Source organism: Neomonachus schauinslandi, chromosome 8, assembly GCF_002201575.2.
Source record: "Neomonachus schauinslandi chromosome 8, ASM220157v2, whole genome shotgun sequence".
Lineage (NCBI taxonomy): Eukaryota > Metazoa > Chordata > Mammalia > Carnivora > Phocidae > Neomonachus > Neomonachus schauinslandi.
In genome coordinates this window covers 89,748,182-89,772,916 of record NC_058410.1, presented here as the reverse complement: position 1 = coordinate 89,772,916, position 24,735 = coordinate 89,748,182, and the positions used below count along the sequence as shown (strand labels likewise).

General features: G+C 34.0%; 1 protein-coding gene across 1 annotated transcript in view; it reads right to left on the bottom strand.

Moving 5' to 3' along the window:
• The window catches only part of EYS (eyes shut homolog), a 160,187-nt gene extending 136,236 nt beyond the window's left edge, over positions 1 to 23,951 (bottom strand). The window contains 3 exon segments of the mRNA XM_021692127.1: positions 18,815 to 18,880; positions 18,883 to 18,927; positions 23,201 to 23,951. Of these exon segments, the coding sequence (XP_021547802.1) occupies positions 18,815 to 18,880; positions 18,883 to 18,927; positions 23,201 to 23,951 (862 nt within the window).
• Between the last annotated feature and the right edge of the window lie 784 nt (positions 23,952 to 24,735).

The following is a 24,735-nucleotide window of genomic DNA, read 5'->3' as shown; positions in this document are numbered from 1 at the left end:
AATTCACATTATTCAATTACTAAATAAATAGTACTTTCTTTGTATACAACCTAACATGATATTGCCAATTTTCATGCACTTTGAAGGCAATCATAAGATACACCAGAATAGGGGTACCTGGGTGGCTCTCCCCCTGCTTATGTGCATGCTCTCTCACTCTCTCTTAAATAAATAAAATCTTTTTTTTTTTTTTTTAAAGATACACTAGGGATGCCTGGGTGGTTCAGTCATTAGGCACCTGCCTTGGGCTTGGGTCATGATCTCAGGGTCCTGGGATCGAGCCCCGCATCGGGCTCCCTGCTCCGCGGGAAGCCTGCTTCTCCCTTTCCCGCTACCCCTGTTTGTGTTCCCTCTCTTGCTGTGTCTCTCTCTGTTGAATAAAAAAGAAAAAAAAAAAGATACACTAGAATATATATTTGCTTTATTATTCTTCTAAAACAAAATCTCAGAGTTGAAAGATCCTTAAAAGGAAGTGATGTACTAATAAGGAGATGGAATGCAATTTTTTTTCTAAGTCAGAATGTAATCAATGTCTAGTAAACATAACTTCCCTGGATGAATCTAGATATGTTTGGAAGATCCAAATTTTCTCTTGAAAGACAGGGTGCTGTTGTGATCACAAAAGGGAGAGATTTTATAAATATTTTACAAATTATGTATTCTATATCTTTTTTTTTTAAAGATTTTATTTATTTATTTGACAGAGAGATACACAGAGAGAGAGGGAACACAAGCAGGGGGAGTGGGAGAGGGAGAAGCAGGCTTCCCACGGAGCAGGGAGCCCGATGTGGGGCTCGATCCCAGGACCCTGGGATCATGACCTGAGCCGAAGGCAGACGCTTAACGACTGAGCCACCCAGGCGCCCCTATGTATTCTATATCTAAGAAGAACAAGTGCTATCATCAAAATTTCAGAAACATATTCTTACAGGAAAGTTTGTGAAACATAGCTGATATAAAAATGTTTTACTAAAAGCTCTTACATATTTTAATGTTTTTGAATAATATCCCTTAATTTTTTGAAGTCTTCACTGATCATGACTCATTCACAAATTATTTAAAATTCATTAGAGCACTTTAATCATGTGGCACATATATAGAAATATATTATTTGTATAAGAATGTGATTTCAGTTACAGGTAAAATTGACAGAAAGGATGCAGTTCAAATGAGAATAAGGCAAACACTAAGGACTTTATTTTAGTGCCCTTGTGAATAAGCACTCCATTTCATTAACTGATTGACTTAGTCATTTTTCACTCAAAATTTATTACTTCTACGTAATTCCAAGATCAGTGTTTGCAAACACTATTTTTCAGAAAAGCATCTCTCTCCTAGTCTTTATACTTCCTCACTAATGTGCTTTCATCTGGTATTTCTTCTCCTATGTGCCTAAAAATTAAAATAATATTCCCTGTATCCAAACTACTAAGGGCCTTAGGCTATGTTCTGATAAGCACTAACAAGGAGAGCAAATAAAACAATTCCTCCTCATGAGTAGTCTATCTCATCAAGTAAGATAATTGAATTAAGGCAATTTCCTTAGAAATTAAAATATATATCAAATAATAAGCTCAATTAGGCTAAATGCATATATTATATTGTGGGCAAGGGGGGGATTCAGGTCAGAATGTTATTCTCATAAAAATAAATGAAACTAAAGGAAAGGAGGTGAGGGATTATGTGGTTAAAATAAATTGATAAATAATAGATAAAAGTTGATGGGCGTCATACTTAATACATCCTTTCTGTGTGGCAGATAAAAAGTATCTATCGCATGGAGATGGGATGAAGGGAAGCTTTAGGAAAAAGTGGTTGAACAACAACAAAAGTTTGAGATTTTGGAAAAGTAGCAGTAGACAATCAGAGAAGTTCCTATTTAAGCACCCAAAGCAGATGGCAGATCAAAGTTGAGGGTACTGCTGAGTGTGAAGACTAGAGATATATTTGTAAAGCCATAAAAAATGTTGGGATTTCCACCACCCATGGTCAGTAACTCTAAAAAGAACAGAGAAAACACATGATCTGAATAATCCAAACATAACTATATGCATCATAGGGTATGATAGAAGTGTGACAACTAAGTTTTGATTAGTTATAAAAAGGCAAAAACTTTTTGGAAGAAGAAACTAACAATAATCTAGTGCATCTCAAACAGTGTAAAATAGTATTTGTATTTTATATACAAGATCTAAGTCACACTTCAAAATAATCCTCTTTTTTCCCCCTCAACTACTGCATGTGAAAAAACTTAGCTTCAGAAAAGTTAATCGTCTTGGTAAAGATCAATAAACAGCAGATATGGAATCATATCCAAGTCCTTGAGCTCAAAAAACCTATTTTCCTAACAAAACAAATTGTCTCCTCAGGAGAAAAAAAAAACTGATTTGGGCTCCAAAAATGAAATGTAGATTGATTTGAAAGTGAGAGAATTAGAAGGAAAACTCATATTTCAAGATGGTGATGTGGTTCTTGACATCTTTGTGGGTGTGTGTTGCTATAGTAAAATGATTTGATATTCATAGTAGTTGAGATAATCAGAGAATTTGAAGTGAGATTTTAAAATAGTTATGATAGAATTTGCAATGGGGAAAAAAAAGGATTATAAGCCAGGTGTTGGATCCATCAGTTAATGATGAGGAAACAAGAAGATAATAAATGACAATGTTGAAAGAAGTAACAAATCTGATATGAGGTGACATGAAGCTCAAAGAAGATTTTGAAAGATATGGCTAAAAGAATAGTTTGGTAAGTGCAATTGTTAGCTAAGAGGAAGAAATAATGGCCACACAGCATGTGCGAATGACATGGAAGAATGAGTAAATTTTGCTAAGATAAGCTACAGAAGAAGAAGAAGCCAGAGAATCACTTAGGTTTCACAGTATGAAAAAGAAAAAAAGGAAGTGTTCTATGGTAGACTATCACATATGGCTGCAGCAATATTTCCAACTAAATATGGTCTTCCAGAACATTTGCTCTACCCTTTAACCTGAGAGAACTTTTATAAGATCTTCAACAAAAAGAATGTAGAAAGAATTATTTTATGTCACTTCTGAGGCTAGGTCATAAAAGGTGATACAGCTCATTCTTCTCTCCAGAGGCTGGTTATGGAATTCTGGTACCATGTTGTGAAAGCTAATATCATGCACAGAGGGTACATATAAGTATTCCATCCCATAGCACCAGCTAACATTTCTGTCAAGAGCCAGTCATCTGCTAGAACTGTGAAGTTCTAGAGGTGAATATTATAAACAATTTTCAGATGATTCTAGTACCCAGCCTTTGAGCCGCTCCTAACAGCAATTATCAAAGCATGATAAAAGCAAATTGCTGATTCATGAGCAAAAATAATGTTGTCATTGGTTTAAGCCACTAAGTTTAGGGTTAGTCTGTTACACAACAATAAATAACCAGTAAAAGCTCTGTGAGGTAGTTGAAGATGTAAGAGCATAAGAATTAAAAGTGCTGAAAGGGTTTGAAGTGAGCAGTAGAGGAGGAAAAATAAAGAAAGGGATCCTGAGAGTCTACACAAAACAAAACAAAGCAAAACAAAAAAACAAAAACAAAAAACAGGAAGAGACTTGTTTTTTGGCTGAAGCTGAGAACATTACCTAAGGCTTACAGAAGGAAATATGCTGGTGATTATAGACTATAAAACCAGTAAGTTAAAGTTGTTGATAAAAGTCAGATTTTTTTTTTTCCAGACTGAAATGCTGATAAAAGAGAACAAAATGTTGCTGAGAAGTAACCATATCTATCTTGGAAAAAGTAACCACCTCCCAGTCAGGGACTGTCTACCAATAGTCTGATATATATCAAGTACTTAATTATTATTGTATTTCTTTCCTCATAGGGTAGATACCACCATTAAATATCATCTGCATAGGGAAAAACTGTACAAACTTCAAAACACCAAGCAAATATAGTTAGAAGTTCTTGGGTTTTGTTCACAAAAACAAACTACCAATTAGTAAATAATAGTCATATTCAATCTTTCTACCATTGGTCTTCATATATACACATTGGAGCAATGAGTTTACTTATTAAAGATGTTTCAGAGTTCTAAAACCAACCCTTGAAAACTCAAGATTATAGGGGGGTTAAATTTATATATATTGTGTCAAAATGCTTTGGGAAGTAAAAGATGTTCATTTGAAAACAATTTTACATTTAATTAATGATATGTAGTCAGGCACTGAATTTTCTATAAGCAAATGCTGAAAAGAATAAGGCACTATTTTGAGAGTAACACCTCAGATTTAATCAGAATTTTACTGGTGTGTAAAAATAAATGTACTTGATGTATGTCGTTTTACCTTACCTAAAGTTTAGACTCATTTATAAATTTCAGTCCTCCCTGCCACAACACACCTTCCTGTTATCATCTTTTCATAAAGTGATTTAATTTATTCAAATATTGTGCTCTAGACTCAGAAGATAATAATTAAAGAATATCATAGAAATGATTATATGAATTCAGTAAGCTAAAATTGTTATTTGCTCTGTAGTTCTCACCACATCAAATGAAATTCTTCATTATACAAATATAATGCCTATTACATGAGTAATAATGATTAAGGAACAATTTTCAGAGGAAAGATATTGCAAGTGCTATCTTGTAAGAGCACTTGGTTCACAAAAGCAGTCATGATGGCATTAGAGAAATCAGTTCCTTGTAACACTGCAGCTGAAGTGAAACCTCAGTCCTTAAATGCCAATTATTGGGCTCATCTGCCATGATGCATACTATTTAGATTCTGTTAGAAAACAGAATAAACTCTATGAAAAATGCTCCTTAACAGATCTAAGTTCAGGAATATCCAGTGTAGGAGCCAAGGACAGACCTCCTCAAAATGTACCATTTGGGCATATTGAGCATTTTGAATTAAAAAGTTACTTAAGAAAGAGCTAGTGCAAGAAAAACACTCTGATCTCCCTTTATCTCCAATAGGGAGGAAATAAATCTCCCATGTGAAATGTACCATCCCTCTACCAGGATGTAATGAGACAATCTTACCACCAGAGATAAGAAATTCAGAGCCAAAAAAGCTGTATAAACTACCTTTGTTAAACTACCCTTGCTAATTTACCACCTCAGACCAAATTCTGTTTAGAATTCTTTACTAATTGAAGCTCCCAAACATAAGTTTTCTTTTTTCTGCCAATTTCTCACATACTTAATGTCTCTTTGTCTCAAAAGTATAAAAACTGCCTGCCTTGGGCGCCTGGGTAGCTCAGTTGGTTAAGTGACTGCCTTCGGCTCAGGTCATGATCCTGGAGTCCCTGGATCGAGTCCCGCATTGGGCTCCCTGCTCGGCAGGGAGCCTGCTTCTGCCTCTGACCCTCCCCCCTCTCATGTGCTCTTTCTCTCTCGTTCTCTCTGTCTCAAAAAAAAAAAAAAATCTTAAAAAAAAAAAAAACTGCCTGCCTTGATCATTTCTTCAAATCTCAATTTCATTATTGGGCCTCCTCCATACAATTAAACATTTTTCTCTTTCTTCTGTTGATCTTTCTCATGTCAAATGAATTCTTAAATCAGCTAGAAGAATATTGAAAGGTTGAGAAAAGTTTTTCTCCCCAACACCATCATATCAGGTATAGCCATCAAAATGGATCTGTCATAGGTAGACACAGGTACCAATGGAATAAAATCTAATGCATAAGTGACAGAAAAATAAATTACTCTTTCCAACTTACTCAATTGATGTCTCATCAAAATGTACCTCTTAGTTTCTTATTTTATATTAGTTTTAAATTTACTCTTTAGCTTGATAAAGCATTTCACTGAATTGCAGCACAATTTGGTATCAAAACATATTAATCATTTGCAAATATTTGTCTTGAATCAGGAAATGCTCATTTGGGGGACCATTTCTAAAAATATCCTGAATATGTATGCAGTTTAAATAAAGTTCTTAAGGTAAGCCTGATCATAATGAAGAAGGTTGTAAAAAATTGGAATTTTTGATTACTGTAATCAAATCGACAAATTCAAAAAAAACAAGCATGATCGTATGTACTGAAAGGGATGTTTATAATGATACGTTAGTAATTCTTGTATGGAATTTCATAGCTAGCATCTAAAAAGGTAATATCATTGAGTATCAACAGACAGAATAACAAAATTACCTATAGAATAAAACATTCTGTAAGTTCAACTTTCTAGATTTTTATTTTAGTTTTTTTTCACTAAATAAAAGTTGAAACCATATGTTAAAAATTGTTCCTGTATCTAAAAAATAAGTTTATGGCTTTTCCCCATAAAACACATTTCAAAGTCCCAAGATGGAGTAATTAGAGAGTTTCTGCATGGAATTCTATAAACTGTCACACCTGCTTACTTGAACAAAGAATTAAAACATGCAGACTTCAACAGAATTCAAGAACTCATTAAAAGACTTACACTGCACCAGCAGAAAATACTTAATATAGAAAAAAGTATCAGTCATTTTCAAGCAGTCATCAAGTGATTTTTAAATCACTGGAACTGACAAATCAGAAGTGAAAAATTATCACAATTATATAGGCAGTATTGCAATGTATAGAACATCTGTCATTAATAAGGGCCAATTCAACATTCTACAAGGGGAGGCACTGGTACATTCAATATTACAAGGCTAAAAGTGGCTTTTATACTTTTTTTCACTTTAACAACAATGCAATTTCACAATTTTCATAGTTGGTATGAAAACTGAACACATTATGAATCAAAGATAAGCAGATATTCACGTTATCCACATGGCCATGCATAGCAAGACCATATCTTTCATTTTCAAGAGATGGTATATTTGTTTTAATATTCTTTCCGGTGTCCTAAGAAAATACATAGCAAAAACTGTGATCCTTTTCTTTCCATATATGACAAGAGTGTATAATACTCAAATATAACCCTGTGATTCCAAATTGAAAAAAAAAAGTTTGCTTCATATGTATTCTGAAGTATGTCTGTCAGAAGAGAATCATAGTACTTTGAATCCCTTTAAGATTAAGAATAGCCTCCTCTTACTTTCTTGATTATATTTATTCAGTACCTTATATGCACTACAAGCTGGGGCTGTCAATTTGACTAGATTGCAGGCCTTGCTGTCAAGGACTTTGTAAATCAGTAGAAGGAATAAAGGAAGTGAATTTTGGAGAAGAAAAGGAAAGGAAAGGGAACTTCATTCTAGAGAAGGTAAAAAATATGAGCAACAACAGGGAAAATGTGAATGTTTATGAATTATCCATAGAAAATCACTAGAACTATTTGATTATAGACGATTGGTTTGGAAGTAGGTTGATAAAAGTAAATAGAAGACAATTGTATAAATACTCAAATGCTAGGGGTAAAAAAGGAGACCAGGTTTGACTGTATTAGTAAAATAGAAGAAATAAGCATTGAATGAAGAGTTGTGTCAAACAATGGCAAAAGTAGCAACAGCTAAAATTAATTGAATACCTACTGTGTGTCTGTCACTTTACCAAGTACTTTACATGAATTGTTTCATTAGTCCTCAGGAAAACAAAAAACAAAAACCAAACAAACAAACAAAAAAACAACAAGAGATGGGTATTTCAATTCTCATAATTTTACAGATCAGAAATTTAAAATTTAGAAGGCTTAAATAATATTCTAAAGATCAGAAATCTAGGGAATTGTAGATTCTTGGTCTTGGAACACAAGTCTGCCTAACTCCAACGGCAATCTATATTAACCAGATCTATGCTGTGTTTCCTATCTCATTTATTCTACACAGTGAGTGCGGAAGGAATATTACATTTCCTTCATATCATACATGAAGTAATAAAAAATTACATGATTAAAATTTATATATCATTGTTATGGAATCCAATAGCCAAACTTATTTAACTCTCAATTCCATCTTTCTACCATGTAATATACGCAAAGGGAAGGTGATTAGAATCTTTTAAAATCATTTAAAAAGATATATTTAAAAAATTAAGTTGGTTGTACTAGGTACAATTATTTGGGCAGGACATAATATATTTATCATAGCTACTCAATTATCTTTCTTTAGAAGTTTAACTTCTTGACAGCACTCCATTTATCAAAGCTGCCTCATCTATAGTTGTGAATTTAATTTAAAAATACTTACCAACAGGTGCTTGGGTGGCTCAGTTGGTTAAGTGTCTGCCTTTGGCTCAGGTCTGGGACTGAGTCCCACATTGGGCTCCCTGCTTAGTGGGGAGTCTGCTTCACCCTCTGCCCTTCCCCTCGCCTATGCTCTCTCTCTCAAATAAATAAATAAAATCTTCAAAAAAATTTTACCATTATATGTCAAGTGAATTCAGTATCACTTTGTCAAAAATTGATCTTTATGCCTCATTATATATACTTGATGCATAAAATGACACATATCTACCTGGAGTTCTCTGTTTAGGGTCCCTGCATAGTTACCTGTTTAGACATAAATAGAGGGGCGCCTGGGTGGCTCAGTCTTTAAGCATCTGCCTTCGGCTCAGGTCATGATCCCAGGGTCCTGGGATCGAGCCTCGCATCAGGCTCCCTGCTCAGCGGGAAGCCTGCTTCTCCCTCTCCCACTCCCCCTGCTTTGTTCCCTCTCTCGCTGTGTCTCTCTCTGTCAAATAGATAAATAAAATCTTAAAAAAAAAATAGAGAAAAGTTCTAGAGATTAAAAGAAACAAAACAAATTCCCCCCCCCCAAAAAAAGAACAAGAGCAATATTGACATTGGTGATTGTGTTACTTTGCACTACTGTGAATAGCTTTTTTTCAGATGAACTTTCTCACAGAAAACTATAGAACTGTATTAAAACACAAAAATTCTCTTTACAAGAAAAAAATTGTACCTATGTATGATGAGGGGAGTTAACTAGACTTATTGTGGTGATCATTTAACAATATTTACAAATATCAAATCATTATGTTGTACACCTGAAACTAATATAATGTTATATGTCAATTATATCTTGAATTAAAAATGTTACACACACACACATAAGCTATGCCAAGTCCTTGAAGAGTGAACAAAACCAGCCAGAATTAGAAAGCATCAGTAAACAAAACAAAACCAAAAAAATCAACAGAAATTAATTTGAAGAAAAGATATGGGGAGAAAAATGATTGCACTACAATAACTAGTGCCAGAGTGACAAGTAGGAAAATAATAATGTGTCTACCATACGTGTAATTGTAGATGAAAAGGAGAGAGAGATTTTGGTGGTAAAAAATAATTTAAAATAATGGTCTAAAACTTTCCAAACATAGTGAAAAACATTAGCTTACAAATTCAAGAAGTCTGATCATCTCTAGGTAGGATAGATACAAAGAAAATCACTGCTATTCAGGGTACAGTCAAGAACTCTGAACAGACCAGAGAAGCAACATTACATACTGGCTTAAGACAATAATATCAATGGAGTAAAACCATCCAAATTATAATTCTATTTCCACCATTTTCTCAAAAGGTTAAGTAGAGATGAGATTCATTATTTTGTGGACTTGTTTTCTGGTAAAAAGAAAAGCACATGATAAATAGTAAATAACTGTTCTATTTATTCAATAGTAATGAAAAGGCATTCAAAGTGTCACAACATATATGTTTTATAACTTTAACTACATTATATACTTTATTGAGCATTCAAGTCCTTTCATTTGTAATCAATTAATTCTCTCATTTATTAATACAATAAAAAATTCATGATCATCCTGAGATCCTGTAATTATCAATAATTACTATTTATAAAGTGAATAATATATACTAGATGTTGAGTGGACACATAAATTGTCTCCAGACAATTTACAGTGGAATGGGGAACACTTGGATTCATTGTTCTGTCAATCAAAGGAGGATTATCACAATAGAAGGAAGACTATCAAAAGGTGCAAAGTGAGCTTCAGTTATTTATCAAGATGAGTAGGGTAAGTAGCAAAGGAAATCATTCATGTTAGTAATTAGATACAGAACATTTGTTTTTCAGTGTTATATTACTGTGGATTATGCTGTGTTTAGAACTACAGGTCACCATCAATGCTGATAATGATCACAGTGACCAGAGAATCAAGAAAATACCATGGAATGAAGTTTCACATTGTAAAAATAATTATCCAAAGTAAAGTACATTAACTCTTTCCTAGTCAACACCTAAACAATTATGTATGTCATTAAATGTGTTAGATTAACTTGTGTAAATATTTGCCATAATTTTAACTCCAAATTTTATGAATGCTAAGCCTCAGAGTTGAGTGTACAGGTAGAGTGCCAATTAGCTCATGTAATATGATTATTCACAATATTTAACAAATTACGCTTATGAGAATAAGGACTAGTTTGATTCTCTCCATGGCAGGGGGTTAGAACGAAGGTCAAACTGACAGATTAATTTTCCAACCTTTATCAGAATTGAGTTTCAAATAGGATTAAAGTTCAATTATTAAAAATGAAAAAAGTTATATTTGATTTAGCTCCTGCTAGCTTTCCTTTCCATGAACAAAATACTGTTTTCCACAAATTCTACCTCCTGGTAGGTAGGGGCTTTGAAAATGGAGAAACCTACTTTGTATTGGAAATTATTCTGCACACCTTCTGATTTAAACTACTAACAAAATGTCCTAACAGTATCTGTCACTACACAGATTAGACCTCCTGTTATCTGAGGTTATCACATCTTAAAAAATAGATTATTCCTCCAATGCCATACCATGGTTTCTTGAAGTCATTTATCTTGGATATAAAGATCCCAGCTTGCCTTGCAAACAAACTTTTTTGAATCTCGAAACTAAAATTATTTTTTTCTAGCTATAAATTAGTCCTAAACTAAGACTGAAGAGTTTATTTTCTGACAATCACTTTTTCTTATATAAAACTCATATTTTAAAAGTGTGAAAGTAAGTCAGGAAGTGACCATCTATAGAATGAGAATTTTAATGGTTGAAATTGCTCAAAAAGATACACTAAATTTTTTTTTCAATAAACCTTACAAAGTTATAAAGTTAGAGCAAATCGCTTTATAATAGATACATAAATCTTATATAACATCTCAAATTTAGAATTACAATGAAGAATATAATTTCATAGTTTTTTATTAGACCTTTATTAAGTCTACTTTTATAATTTCTGATATTGAAGTTTGACCTCACAGTTAATTATTCTTTTTTTTTTTTTAATATTTTATTTATTTGACAGAGAGAGACACAGCGAGAGAGGGAACACAAGCAGGGGGAGTGGGAGAGGGAGAAGCAGGCTTCCCGCGGAGCAGGGAGCCCGATGCGGGGCTCGATGCAGGGCTCGATCCCAGGACCCTGGGATCATGACCTGAGCCACCCAAGCGCCCCACAGTTAATTATTCTTATTCATACTCTTGGTGTCTTAAAATTTAGGAATATGTGTTTTTCTAAAGGATAACTAATATTAAAATAGGATTGGTGTACTCTATACCTTATTTCTTTGCAGACTTGATTTAAATTGATTGAAGACAGATACATACATACATATATACATACACACATACATATGTACTTTATAAGCTTTAAAAATGTGATGTTTCGGGCGCCTGGGTGGCTCAGTTGGTTAAGCGACCTCCTTCGGCTCAGGTCATGATCCTGGAGTCCCAGGATCGAGTCCCGCATCGGGCTCCCTGCTCGGCAGGGAGTCTGCTTTGCCCTCTGACCCTATCCCCTCTCATGTGTTCTCTCTCATTCTCTCTCAAAATAAATAAATAAAATCTTTAAAAAAAATGTGATGTTTCTTATATATTTTTGGCTATGGCTTTAAGTCACAGAATACTGCAATAAACAGGTACCAAAAAATAACCCAATCTATAATAGTTACTGTATCTTCTAATAGAGTTATCATCCTAGTTTGCCCATGATAACAGCAGTTTATGCTCATGGAGTGTGAGACAGTATATGCTAAGATATCAGTTCTCCCCAATTACCAAACTACCACTTGTCCTGGATTTCTAAGTACCATTATTCATACTTTCATTAAAATAAACAGGGGTGTGTTTGATAGATTTCCACTTTGTATTTTAAATTCTGCCATGGTCTTTTCTAAGAGTATTAGAAATATATAGGCAATATATTATGTAACATAAGGATAAATTAGCAAGTTAACCAATGATAACCCACTTCTCTTTTTTCTAGTCCTTTCCAGATGCAAAGAATATTATATCTCTCACTTAAGGATAGCTTGAAGGATTTTGAAGACCCAAGAAGCCACAAATAACTGACTCCTTCCTGTTTCAGAAGATAGGAGAAGGATCTGATAATGCTGCCCATGAACACAAAGCTTCCTGATTGCAAGTAAGCTGGGTCAGTGGGAATCACAGGAAATTATGAGTTATGTCTGTGTTTTATATGAGAGACAAACAGAGGCCAAGCAGTGCTGTCATAAAGTGTATAGAGAGTTATCTCTATATGTTCTTGGTATAGAAGTTTGTTCATACCGTTGATCACATGTATGGTATAAATTGGGGGTTGATAAAGTATAACTCTAAGCCAAATATGACCTTCCACCTATTTTTGTAAATAAAGTTTTATTGGAACAAATGAAATTCACTCATTTACATATTGTCTATGGCTACTTTCACACTACAATAGCAGAGTTGAGTTATTGCAATAGAGATCATATGGCTCAGAAAGTCTAAAATATTTACTATCTGATCCTTTACAGAAAAGAAGTTTACAAGTCCCTGACATAAATATACTATTATTTACATATTTTGTTTTGTGCTGTTTATTTCTTATTTTATAATAAATACTTAAAATGTAAAAAGATAAAAAGCAATTTATATTTTTATTCTTTTAATTTAATTTTATTATGTTATGTTAGTCACCATACAATACATCATTAATTTTTGATGTAGTGATCCACGATTCATTGTTTTCATATAACACCCAGTGCTCCATGCAATATGTGCCCTCCTTGATACCCATCACCAGGCTAACCCATCCTGCCACCTCCCACCCCTCTAAAACCTTCAGTTTGTTTCTCAGAGTCCATAGTCTCTCATGGTTCATCTCTCCCTCCGATTTCCCCCCCTTCATTTTTCCCTTCCTTCTCCTAATGTCCTCCATGCTCTTCCTTATGTTCCACAAATAAGTGAAACCATCTGATAATTGACTTTCTCTGCTTGATTTATTTCACTTGGCATAATCTCCTCTGGTCCCATCCATGCTGATGTTACAGTTGGGTATTCATCCTTTCTGATGGCTGAGTAATATTCCATTGTATATATGGACCATATCTTCTTTATCCATTCATCTGTTGAAGGGCATCTCAGCTGTTTCCACAGTTTGGCTATTGCAGACATTGCTGCTATGAACATTGGGGTGTATATGGCTCTTCTTGTCACTACATCTGTGTCTTTGGGGTAAACATCCAGTAGTGTAATTGCAGCGTCATAGGGTAGCTTTATTTTTAATTTTTTGAGGCACCTCCACACTGTTTTCCAAAGTGGCTGTACCGTACAACTTGTATTCCCACCAATAGTGTAAAAGGGTTCCCCTTTCTCCACAACCTCTCCAACATTTGTTGGTTCTTGCCCTGTCCATTTTTGCCATTCTAACTGGTGTAAGGTGGTATCTCAATGTGGTTTTGACTTGAATTTCCCTAATGGCTAATGATGATGAACATTTTTTCATGTGTCTGGTAGCCATTTGTATGTCTTCTCTGGAGAAGTGTCTGTTCAAGTCTTCTGCCCATTTTTTGACTTGATTATTTGTTTTTTGGGTGTTGAGTTTGAGAAGTTCTTTATAGATCTTGGGTACCAGCCCTTTATCTGATATGTCATTTGCAAATACCTTCTCCCATTCTGTGGGTTGCCTCTTTGTTTTGTTGACCATTTCCTTTACTGTGCAGAAGCTTTTTATCTTGATGAAGTCCCAAAAGTTCATTTTTGCTTTTGTTTCACTAGCCTTTGGAGATGTAACTTGAAAGAAGTTGCTGTGGGCGATGTCAAAGAGGTTACCGCCTATGTTCTCCTCTAGGATTTTGATGGATTCCTGTCTCACATTGAGGTCTTTCATCCATTTTGAGTTTATCTTTGTGTATGGTGTTAGAGAACGGTCAAGTTTCAGTCTTCTGCATGTGGCTGTCCAATTTTCCCAGCACCATTTATTGAAGAGACTGTTTTTTTCCATTGCATATTTTTTTCCTGCTTTGTCGAAGATTATTTTTCCATAGAGTTGAGGGTCCATATCTGGGTTCTCTATTCTGTTCCATTGGTCTATATTCTGTTTTTGAGCCAGTACCATGCTGTCTGGGTGATCACAGCTTTGTAACATAGCTTGAAATCGGGCAATGTGATGCCCCCAGCTTTGTTTTTCTTTTTCAACATTTCCTTGGTGATTTGGGGTCTTTTCTGATTCCATACAAATTTTAGGATTGTTTGTTCCAGCACTTTGAAAAATGTCATTGGAATTTTGATCGGGATGGCATTAAAGGTATAGATTGCTCTGGGTAGCATAGACATTTTAACAATGTTTATTCTTCTGATCCATGAGCATGGAATGCTTTTCCATCTTTTTGTGTCCTCTTCAATTTCTTTCATGAGTGTTCTGTAGTTCCTAGAGTATAGATCTTTTACTTCTTTGATTAGGTTTATTCCAAGTTACCTTATGGTTTTTGGTGTTATTGTAAATGGAATCGTTTCCCTAATTTCTCTTTCTGCAGTTGCATTGTTAGTTTATAAGAAAGCACTTGATTTCTGTGCATTGATTTTGTATCCTGCCACATTACTGAATTGCTGTATGAGTTCTAGTAATTTGGGGGTGGAGTCTTTTGGGTTTTCCACATAAAGTATCATTCATCTGCGAAGAGAGAGAGTTTGACTTCTTATTTGCCAATTTAAATACCTTTTATTTCTTTTTGTTGTCTGATTGCTGTTGCTAGGACTTCTAGTACTATGTTGAACAACAGTGGTGAGAGTGGGCATCCTTGACGTGTTCCTGATCTTAAGGGAAAGGCTCTCAGCTTTTCCCCATTAAGGCTGATATTTGCTGTGGGTTTTCATAGATGGATTTTATGAACTTGAAGAATGTTCCCTCTATCCCTATACTCTGAAGAGTTTTAATCAAGAAAGGATGCTGTATTTTTTAAAATTCTTTTTCTGCATCAGTTGAAAGGACCATATGGTTCTTCTTCCTCCTCTTATTAATGTGTTCTATCACATTGATTGATTTGCAAATGTTGAACCACCTTTATATCCCAGGGATAAATCCCACTTGATCGTGGTGGATGATCCTTTTAATGTATTGCTGGATCCTATTAGCTAGGATTTTGTTGACGATTTTGGAATCCATATTCATCAGGTATATCAGTGAAATTCTCCTTTTTTGGGGGTCTTTGCCTGGTTTGGGGATTAAGGTACTGCTGGCCTCATAGAATGAGTCTGGAAGCTTTCCTTCTCTTTCTATTTTTTCAAACAGCTTCAGGAGGAGAGGTATTATTTCTTCTTTGAATGTTTGGTAGAATTCCCCAGGGAATCCATCAGGTCCTGGACTCTTGTTTTTTAGGAGGTTTTTGATCACTGCTTCAATCTCATTACTGGTTATTGGCCTATTCAGGTTGCCAATTTCTTCCCATTTCAGTTTTGGGAGTTTATAGGTTTCCAGGAAGGCATCCATTTCCTCCAGGTTGCTCAACTTATTGGCATATAGTTGTTGATAATAATTTTTTTTTTTAAGATTTTATTTATTCATTTGAGAGACAATGAGATAGAGAGAGAGCATGAGAGGGGGGAAGGTCAGAGGGAGAAGCAGACTCCCTGCCGAGCAGGGAGCCCGATGCGGGACTCAATCCCAGGACTCCAGGATCATGACCTGAGCCGAAGGCAGTCGCCCAACCAACTGAGCCACCCAGGCGCCCGTTGATAATAATTTCTAATAATTGTTTCTATTTCCTTGTTGTTAGTCGTGATCTCTCCCCTTTCATTCATAATTTTATTAATTTGGGTCCTTTCTCTTTCCTTTTGGAAAAGTCTGGCCAGTGGCTTATTGATCTTATTAATTCTTTCAAAGAACCAAAAAAACAATTTATATTTTTAATTGAAAAGTTTCAAATTTATGTTTACCCAGAAAGTTGATAATGAATATGCAGTTTGCCCCTATACTACGTCACTATTAATGATCCATCACAGACTATTACTGGTATCATTGACTATATGAAAACCAGAAGATACACATTAGTTGAAGAACCATCAGCATGTATCTTAAAGGTTAGTAATTATCTTAGAAGACTGCCTTCCAATGATGAATCAGGTGCAGATGCCGAAGGTATTCTTATATATTACTCTGTGAAGAATGTCTTTTCATTTACATCAAGTGACCGTCCCAAAATGATTTCTCTCATTTTCTATTGCAAGTTTCTCTGTACATATATGAGTAAAATGATAGTTATATAAACGTGTCAGCTGAATTAACACAATAACTTCGCACACAGTTAAAAGATGCCAGCTGCTTGATATTAGTAAAATTAGAGGCTTAAGTAAATTAGCAGTTAATTTCAACAATGGTTTGATTTTTCCATCCAATTAATTGAATTATAATAAAGCTTTTCATGTTTATTCTTTTGAATGCAAGATATGATATTAGGAATGCTTTCGAAAATTCAGTAAGTTGTTCAAAGATAAAGTTATTTGTTCTTGTGTTAAAATTATAAATAAAAATTTTGTTAAGTATATCATGATGTATACATCATTTTGATTAAGTTGAGAAAAAGATGGAATTAGGTTGAAAAAAGGATGAGAAAGAAATACACTTGGAATTTATTATAGTGCACACATAATTCACATTTTAATCCAAACTAGTGATATTCACATAATTGAAACAGAATGTATAGTTGAAAGAATCATCTAAATTTTGGTCCATTTTGCTCAGAACCATAACAAGCATGTAATCAAACAACTTAATAAATTAAGCACACAAAAAATCAGTTTTTGAAAGTTTTAGTGAGTAGTCCTTATTTTTAAAAAGTGATTAAAATGTATTCCTGCATAACACAACAGAGATACTGAACATATTCAATAAGTTAGAAGTGTATAATATTATAAACACTATATCTGTGCTCTGGAATAACTGGACTTGTGGGAAGCAATATTTGAGGAGGATCCTATATTTTATGGGTAAATTTATGTACCAGAACATAATGAAAATAAATTGAGAAGCCTTACAACTTTGCAGCACCTAAAATTAGTCAAACATTCAAAGGAATGATATGTGAAGATCATTTATTTCATGAGGTTTTTCTTTTAAAGTGATGTTTGTCAAAGAAAATAATACTGAACAGAATAAAAATATGGCTCCTATTAAAAAACTGATTTTTGTATTTTATACAAAAAATTGAATTGAGACTACATTCCACTTAGCAGATTTCTTTTGAGATTAACACGAACCTCAACAGTTCAGTGAAAATGTCCTCAATTAAGAATGGCATAGTTAGGAGTCAACTGAAGGCATTAACAATTTCAAATTTATTAATCATAAATGCAACTTTGATGAGGGTATAACTTTATAAAAAATAAAATAATAAGACCACATTACAAATATTTATTCTTCAGAAAAGTATTAGCAACATATTATTTAGAGATAAATATGGCTAAACACAGTTTCTGCTTATATTGTTTTGTAATGTTCAGATAATCAATAAAAAGTATGTTTTAAAATTTCCTTTGATCTGCAGAGACTGAAGATCAAGTTATAATTATCTTCTTTGAAAATAATTTTATTAAAAATAATTTTTGAATAGGACTACTTTATGTGTCTGCCTATTTAATTAAACCAATTTGCAGGTCAATAGATAAATATTTCAAATATTATATAATTGTAACTGTTTTTAGCTACCTCTTTTGCTCAAAAATGTCATGGTCTGGAAAGATAAATTATATGGTTTTCATACATATGCAGGATACAGTAAATTACTGTATAAATCTTTCAACTCATAACCTCTTTCAAGGAACAAGAAGACTTGAGGGATAAAAGACCTGAAAAGATTTTTTTTTTAAAGATAGTTATTAGAATCTTTATTGCCTGCATTACTACCAACACTTGTTAAATATGGGACAGTGGTTAATGTATTCTACCAAAATTTCAAATCTCCCTCAATGGAGTTAGGTGGAAGGACCTGCAAGAGAAACACTAAGAGATATTACCATTCTCTGTAATTTGGAAGACATGCATCTTTTTGTTGTACTCTCACAAAAGGAGTCTGTAGGTGTCTTCTAATTGTGGCTGGAGACACCACTGCTTAAAGGCATTTTGAAGAGGGTCAGATACACTGATAATTAGTTATATTTCCCAGAAAATGTGAAACTGTAGAAGAGTTTAAAGATGAGACTAGAATGGTTTAAACATATTTTCATTATTTAAACATTTAATCAATAGTTAAGAAAGTATTGATTTAAACAGTGATTTCATTCCACATCTTTAAATTCATTTGAGAAGAAATAAAAAATTTTTACTCTTCATAAAATGGGATTTGTCTGTAATGACGTTACATAAGGAAATAAGTTAGATATAATTATGCAAAGTATGTGCAAAATGTGCAAAATTATGCAAATTATGTGCACTATGTCTAAAAATATTTTAGAACTTAAGAACAAAATATATTTTATCATGGTGAAAAACTTGTCAACTGGTGTCCAAAACTTGTCTTATATGGAATATTTAGCAGGATCATTTAATTGCTAACCAAACTGATTAAACATGTCCCTAAAATGTATTCAGAGTGTAGAACCTCTAAAATTGCATTTTTCAATAATTAAACATTTCAAATTTAATTTGAAGCAAATAAGACAAAAATTAAAATGATTTGTATGCATGCATATATACATACATACACATGTGCATTTTTTACCTGAAAATGGTTCACCACATTCACAGATGAAATTATTTATAGTAATATTGCCACAATTCCCATGGAACAGATACATGACTGACATTGGCCAATAACTTCTGAACAATTTATGCCTATTCAAATGAAAGAAAATTAATTTTTCAATTAGATTAAAAATATTTACACTGTATATAGTTAACTACGGTCACTAATTTTCCTCAAATTCCTTTAATAATGATGATCAAAATTTTGTCAAATGTAACTCTAATTAAGAAATAAGGGGCATCTGGGTTGTTCAGTCTGTTAAGTGACCCACTCTTGATTTCAGCTCACGTCAGGGTCATGGAATTGAGGTCTGCATCGGGCTTGTGCTCAGCACAGAGTCTGCTTGAAATTCCCTTCCTTCCCCTCTGCCCTTCCCCCTACTCTAGTGCTCTAAATAAATAAATTAATTAATAAAATAATAAAATAATAAATAAAACTTCATGATGATGTATTTAAATTGAAATAAAAATTAATTTCAATCAGCTTGACATCTTCAATAAGCTTTTTCCATCTTCCGACCCACACTACAGTATTCAAATATTTTTCTGATTGTTGATATTTGAGCTTTAGATGATTTTCATGATAATTTTAATTTGTTAATCATGTTTTGACATTAGATAATATTAATATATGTACATATCAGTTCTTCAACATACAGTGGTAGTCCTGCAGTGGAATTTACAAAGTGACATATTCCAAAGTATATTGTGTCTTAGCCCTATCACCTAGCCAAAGTGATAATTCAAAAGAGAAAAATGTAAAAAATTGACACTATTTGAAGAGAAACCTGGTCATAAAGTTTTAGTCAAGCAAGATATGCTATACAACATTGTGTGTACTGTCAACAATTCTTTATTGTACAGTTAAAAATTTATTAAGAGGGTAGATGTCATATTAAGTGTTCTTTTCACAATATAATAAAATAAAATAATAAAATAAAATCTGAAATTATGGGGGAGAAAAAGAGAAAAGGCTACTTGGATTCTCAGAAATTATGCACCAAGTTCTAAACTCTACATTTTTTTGCCCTATCTGTTCTATCAGGTTTCCAAATCTCACTAATATAAACTATTGTGGTCCTACAATATCACATACCATAACCTTTCATAGCATATTTTCTATGCAGTTAATCAGCTCATAATATCCTTTGTAGAGGAATGTGCCTAGAAAATTCCAGGGCATGGCAAATGGACACATGTTACTATAAAACAGTTGCTTATAATTTAGCAATAGGCCAGCCACCCCTCCATTTTAACTGAATCCTTAATTTAATTTGTAAGCAGCATTGATTCCTTTCAAATTCTTTATAGACTGACAGCCCTGCCACAATAATACAGAACTCTTCTTCCTTCATTTACCTCCAAACAACCCCAACACAATAAAAATTTAGGTAAATATAATTATGTGCCAAATATTTCCATGTACAAAAACTAAATTAACAAGAGAATGTTCAATAGGACATATCCTATTTCAATCTTAGTGTAATGGGCTAAGTTGTGAGCCCTCAAAATTCATATTTAAAATCCTAACTTCCAGGACCTCATAGTGTGACTGTATTTGGAAACAGGATCTTTAGAGAGGTAATAAAGATTAAATGAGGTCATTAAGGTGGGTCCTAATCTAATGTGACTGATGTCCTCATAAGAAGAAAAATTTTGGTCATACAGACACATACAGAGGGAAGACACAGGGAGAACACGGCTATCTACAGACCAGGGAGTGAGGCCTCAGAAGAAACCATTCTTGCTTACATGATACTTTGATCTCTAACATTTAACCTCTAGAATGCGAGAAAATAAATTTCTGTTGTTGAAGCCACTCAAACTACGGTACTTTGTTACGGCATCACTAGCAAATTAATACAGTTAATATTCTCAATTTCTTTGGTAATTCTACATATTTCTGTATCATCTGAGACTTAAAATTGAAACAATTATTATAAAGTGGTATTATGCTATATGCTCAGTATTATGGTATTTAACATTTAATGATTTAAATTATCTATGGCTGTGTTTCTAATAAATAAACAAACAAACATTGGGTAAAAACAAACAACCTTAGTATACAACTAAGATAAAATCATTGAAATAGCATTCTATGACATATGACATATGACATATATGCCAATTAATATTCCGATAGATGGTAGAAATTTTCTAACTAAACACTGTTTAAAATACTTTGGACAAACTAAAATGTATGCTTTAGGATCTCTCAATTAAATTGCTTTTTCATCACCCCAAATCAGCAATTTGACTGCTTTCACTTTTTTGCTGACCTGCCTTAATTTAATTTTATTTTTTTAAAAGATTTTATTCATTTATTTATTTGAGAGAAAGAGTGAGAGAGAGAGCACGAGCAAGGGGAGGGGCAGAGGGAGAAGCAGACTCCACGCAGAGCAGGGAGCCTGCCACAGGGCTAGATCCCTGGGTCCTGGGATCATGACCTGAGCAGAAAGCAGATGCTTAACCAACTGAGCCTCTCAGGTACTCCGTGACCTGTCTTAATTTTAATTATCTGAAAACCTCCAGGAAGACTTGGGGTTACTTACATTTTTGTTCACCAATGCCAGTAAGAATAAAATGAGAATTTGATCCCAATTAGAGGCAGAGGATGTTCAGTGGATATTGCTGGGATTAACTTCTGAAATGGTCTTAGTACTTACTTCTCTAACACAGAGTCTAAAATTACTCTGAAAGATTGGTTTAGGTGAATTTTAGAACCTACAAGGGTTTATTGGGATATTTTATTATACAGTCTTCTCAAGCTTGGATCCAGTATAGTCTTCCCAGGCACACAGAAGAAAAACCTTCTGAAGTCCCCTAAAGCCTGCCTGAAAAAAATCTACAGTTGTATCTCTGAGCCTCATCTTTCTATCATATCTAATGCTCACCCTCTTTCCTCTCTCTTGACCAAAATGTACTACCAATCTGTTATTTGTTTTCCCATACTATCATTACAAAATGCATCAAGCAATTCCCTTTTCTAGCTCTTCCTTGTTTTACCCATTACCTTTGTAACTCTCTATGCCAGGTCTCTAAATTCCCAGTAAAAGAAACTCTTTCATGAGTTCCTATAGATTAAATTTTTCACTATATTTCTCTTCATTTCCCTCTGATGACCCAAATTCCCTAGTAAACTTTCAAGTAGTGATAGTTGATTTTCCCTTAAATCCTCACTTCAGTCTCAGGTAGCATAGTTCACATTGTTTTTAGATTGCTGGCTTCATCTACTAACCAAATGTCCTTTTTTTTTTTACAACCTTTCCTCATCATTGCCTCTCATTTAGTTTATTATAACCAAGTTTATCAATTATATCAAGTTCTTTCCTTCCTTTCCACTCTTATCTATTAATCACTTTATAGAGCCACATCAACATCCATTAAAAACATTGCTCTTGGGCAGCTGGGTGGCTCAGTCTGTTAAGTGACCTACTCTTGGTTTTGGCTCAGGTCATGACCTCAGGGTAATGAGATTGAGTCCCACATTGGGCTCTGCACCAGGCATGGAACCTGCTTAAGATTCTCTCTCTCTATCTTCTCCTGGCCCTCCCCCAACAGGTCTCATGCATGTGTGCTCTCTCTCTCTCAAAAAAAAAAAAAAAGAACATTGCTCTTGGCTCACAATTATCTTTTCTTTTCCAATTCTTCCAAGCAACTTCATGCCTTCCCCACAACCACACACCTCTTTATCTTCCTCTGCTCAGATTCACACTTAATTCCTACATTATCACCCTGTTTAAACTAAATACCATAAGCTTGGAAATTTCATTCTATGACTTTTAAACTAAATACCATACTGTTCAAACTAAATACCATAAGCTTGGAAATTTCATTCTATGACTAATACTATTCTGATAGTGTTTTTTTTTAAATATATGAGACATTAAGAGTGAATGTTGAGAAAGATGTTAAAATAGGTATTTCAGGGTAAAATATACATTTTTAAAAATCCCTGTTATTTAAATAAGCAAAAAAATTATTTTAGAGAATGCCTGATAGGAATTTTATGTCCAGATTCCAAATTTAGCCCATTCTAAAAAATCTACAAATTTTTTAGAAATGTAGTTTGTTTTTTGGAAAGTAACAGTTTGTGAACTCAGTTTATTTTCTTATTTTAATAGAATTATGTTATTATTTTTGTTAAGATTTTATTTACTTATTTGTCAGAGAGAGAGAGAGAGAGCACAAGCAGGGGGAGTGGCAGACAGAGGGAGAAGCAGGCTCCCTGCTGAGCAAGGAGCACAATGGGGACTCTATCCCAGGACCCTGGGATCATGACCTGAGCCGAAGGCAGGTGCTTAACCAACTGAGCCACCCAGGCATCCCGAATTATGTTATTTTTTTAAAAAATTAATCTTACCTTTAAATGGTCTGTGACAGATGCATTTATATCCTTGCTCATTCCATTATCCTCTTTTATTAATGCAAATGCCATTATTTTCACATGGCTTATAAGAACACACATCAAGTTCCTGGCAACATTTTCCAGAAAATGGAGGCTGGCAATGGCAGCTGTATGTCTTGCTCCAAACTTCAGTAAGACATTTACCGTGCCCAGAGCAAAATTCTGAACTCAGAGATTTCTGGCGGAACTGCTCTTTCACTGTCACATTTAGTCGTAGCCCCAGGTGACAAAGCGATGGACCACTTGCTGTTACTGTGATAAAATAATGTGTCCCAATCCTCAACCACCGAGAATTAACAGTATGCATTCCTTTTAGTTTGCAACCAAAAAGTAACTGATCTTCAGTTGTGGTGTTCTGCAGACAGTCAATGAATGATGCTTCAGAAACACTCATCAAATTTATTTCTGGAGACTGAAGAGATGGTTCAGAAGAAATTACAAGGATGTCTCCCAATTGAATTTGCAAAGGGCAAATCTGGGAAACAACTTGATTGCCTGAAGTATTCATTTTAGTATTTACATCCCCAAACCAGCAATCTCCATGGAAGTCCATGCAGATGTTTTCTGTTAGTGTCCAATTCACCACATATGATAATGGCTGTATATGCCATTCTTGCACAAATTGCCATTTACATGTTGTTTTTCCATTTTTAAATGTGCTATGAAGAACCACTAGGCTCAGAAGCATAATTGACTTGTTAATCATTTTGGGCAATCGTATTTTATAGTCATGAAAGTGTCATAAAGAATTGCTGCAAAATGGATTTTAGCATTGCTGAAAATTTCCAAGCAGAGATTTTGTTCAAGGATCCTGGGAACTGGCTTTTCTTCTAATCCCAAAATACAAATGGATTGGTGACAGTGGATTTTGATCAACAGTGGAGTTCACCTGGTTTAAATATCCCTTTAAACATAGAAATATACACTATTAGTGATGTTTTTCCTAAGTTACTTAAAGATATAGACAATTCTAAGCTGGTTTCTGTAAGGACTGTGCCGCCACCATCTAGGTAACTTGTTTGTGAAACAAGGCCAGAAAAAATGTGGTGAAGATATGCTGCATCTCATCCTTGTCTATAGAGTTATGTGCTTCTGAAATGTTTTGGTTTTGTTACATAATTAAACCAGCAATTTACTGCAGTATTTTGTATGTTCTCTTTACACCAAGCTTCAACAAAACTGAAATACAGGAATAATCAAGATCCTTCTTTTATGGGTGGCTTTAATTTTCTTCAGATATAAGTATTCCTCTTGATTAGGTTTAGAACACTTTAAAAACACCATCCATAAAATAAGAACAAAAATGATTTAAATATAATGTTCATGTAATATTTTCATATAAATATAAGCTATAATGTACCTGTTGGTGACAAATCATGTTCCTCTAATCCAGGAGGTGGGAACTCCCAGATATACAAGATATTCTAGAAAATTTTGTCACGTAAACGATTAAACTCAGAATGACACTTCACCCAACTTCTGCAGAAATG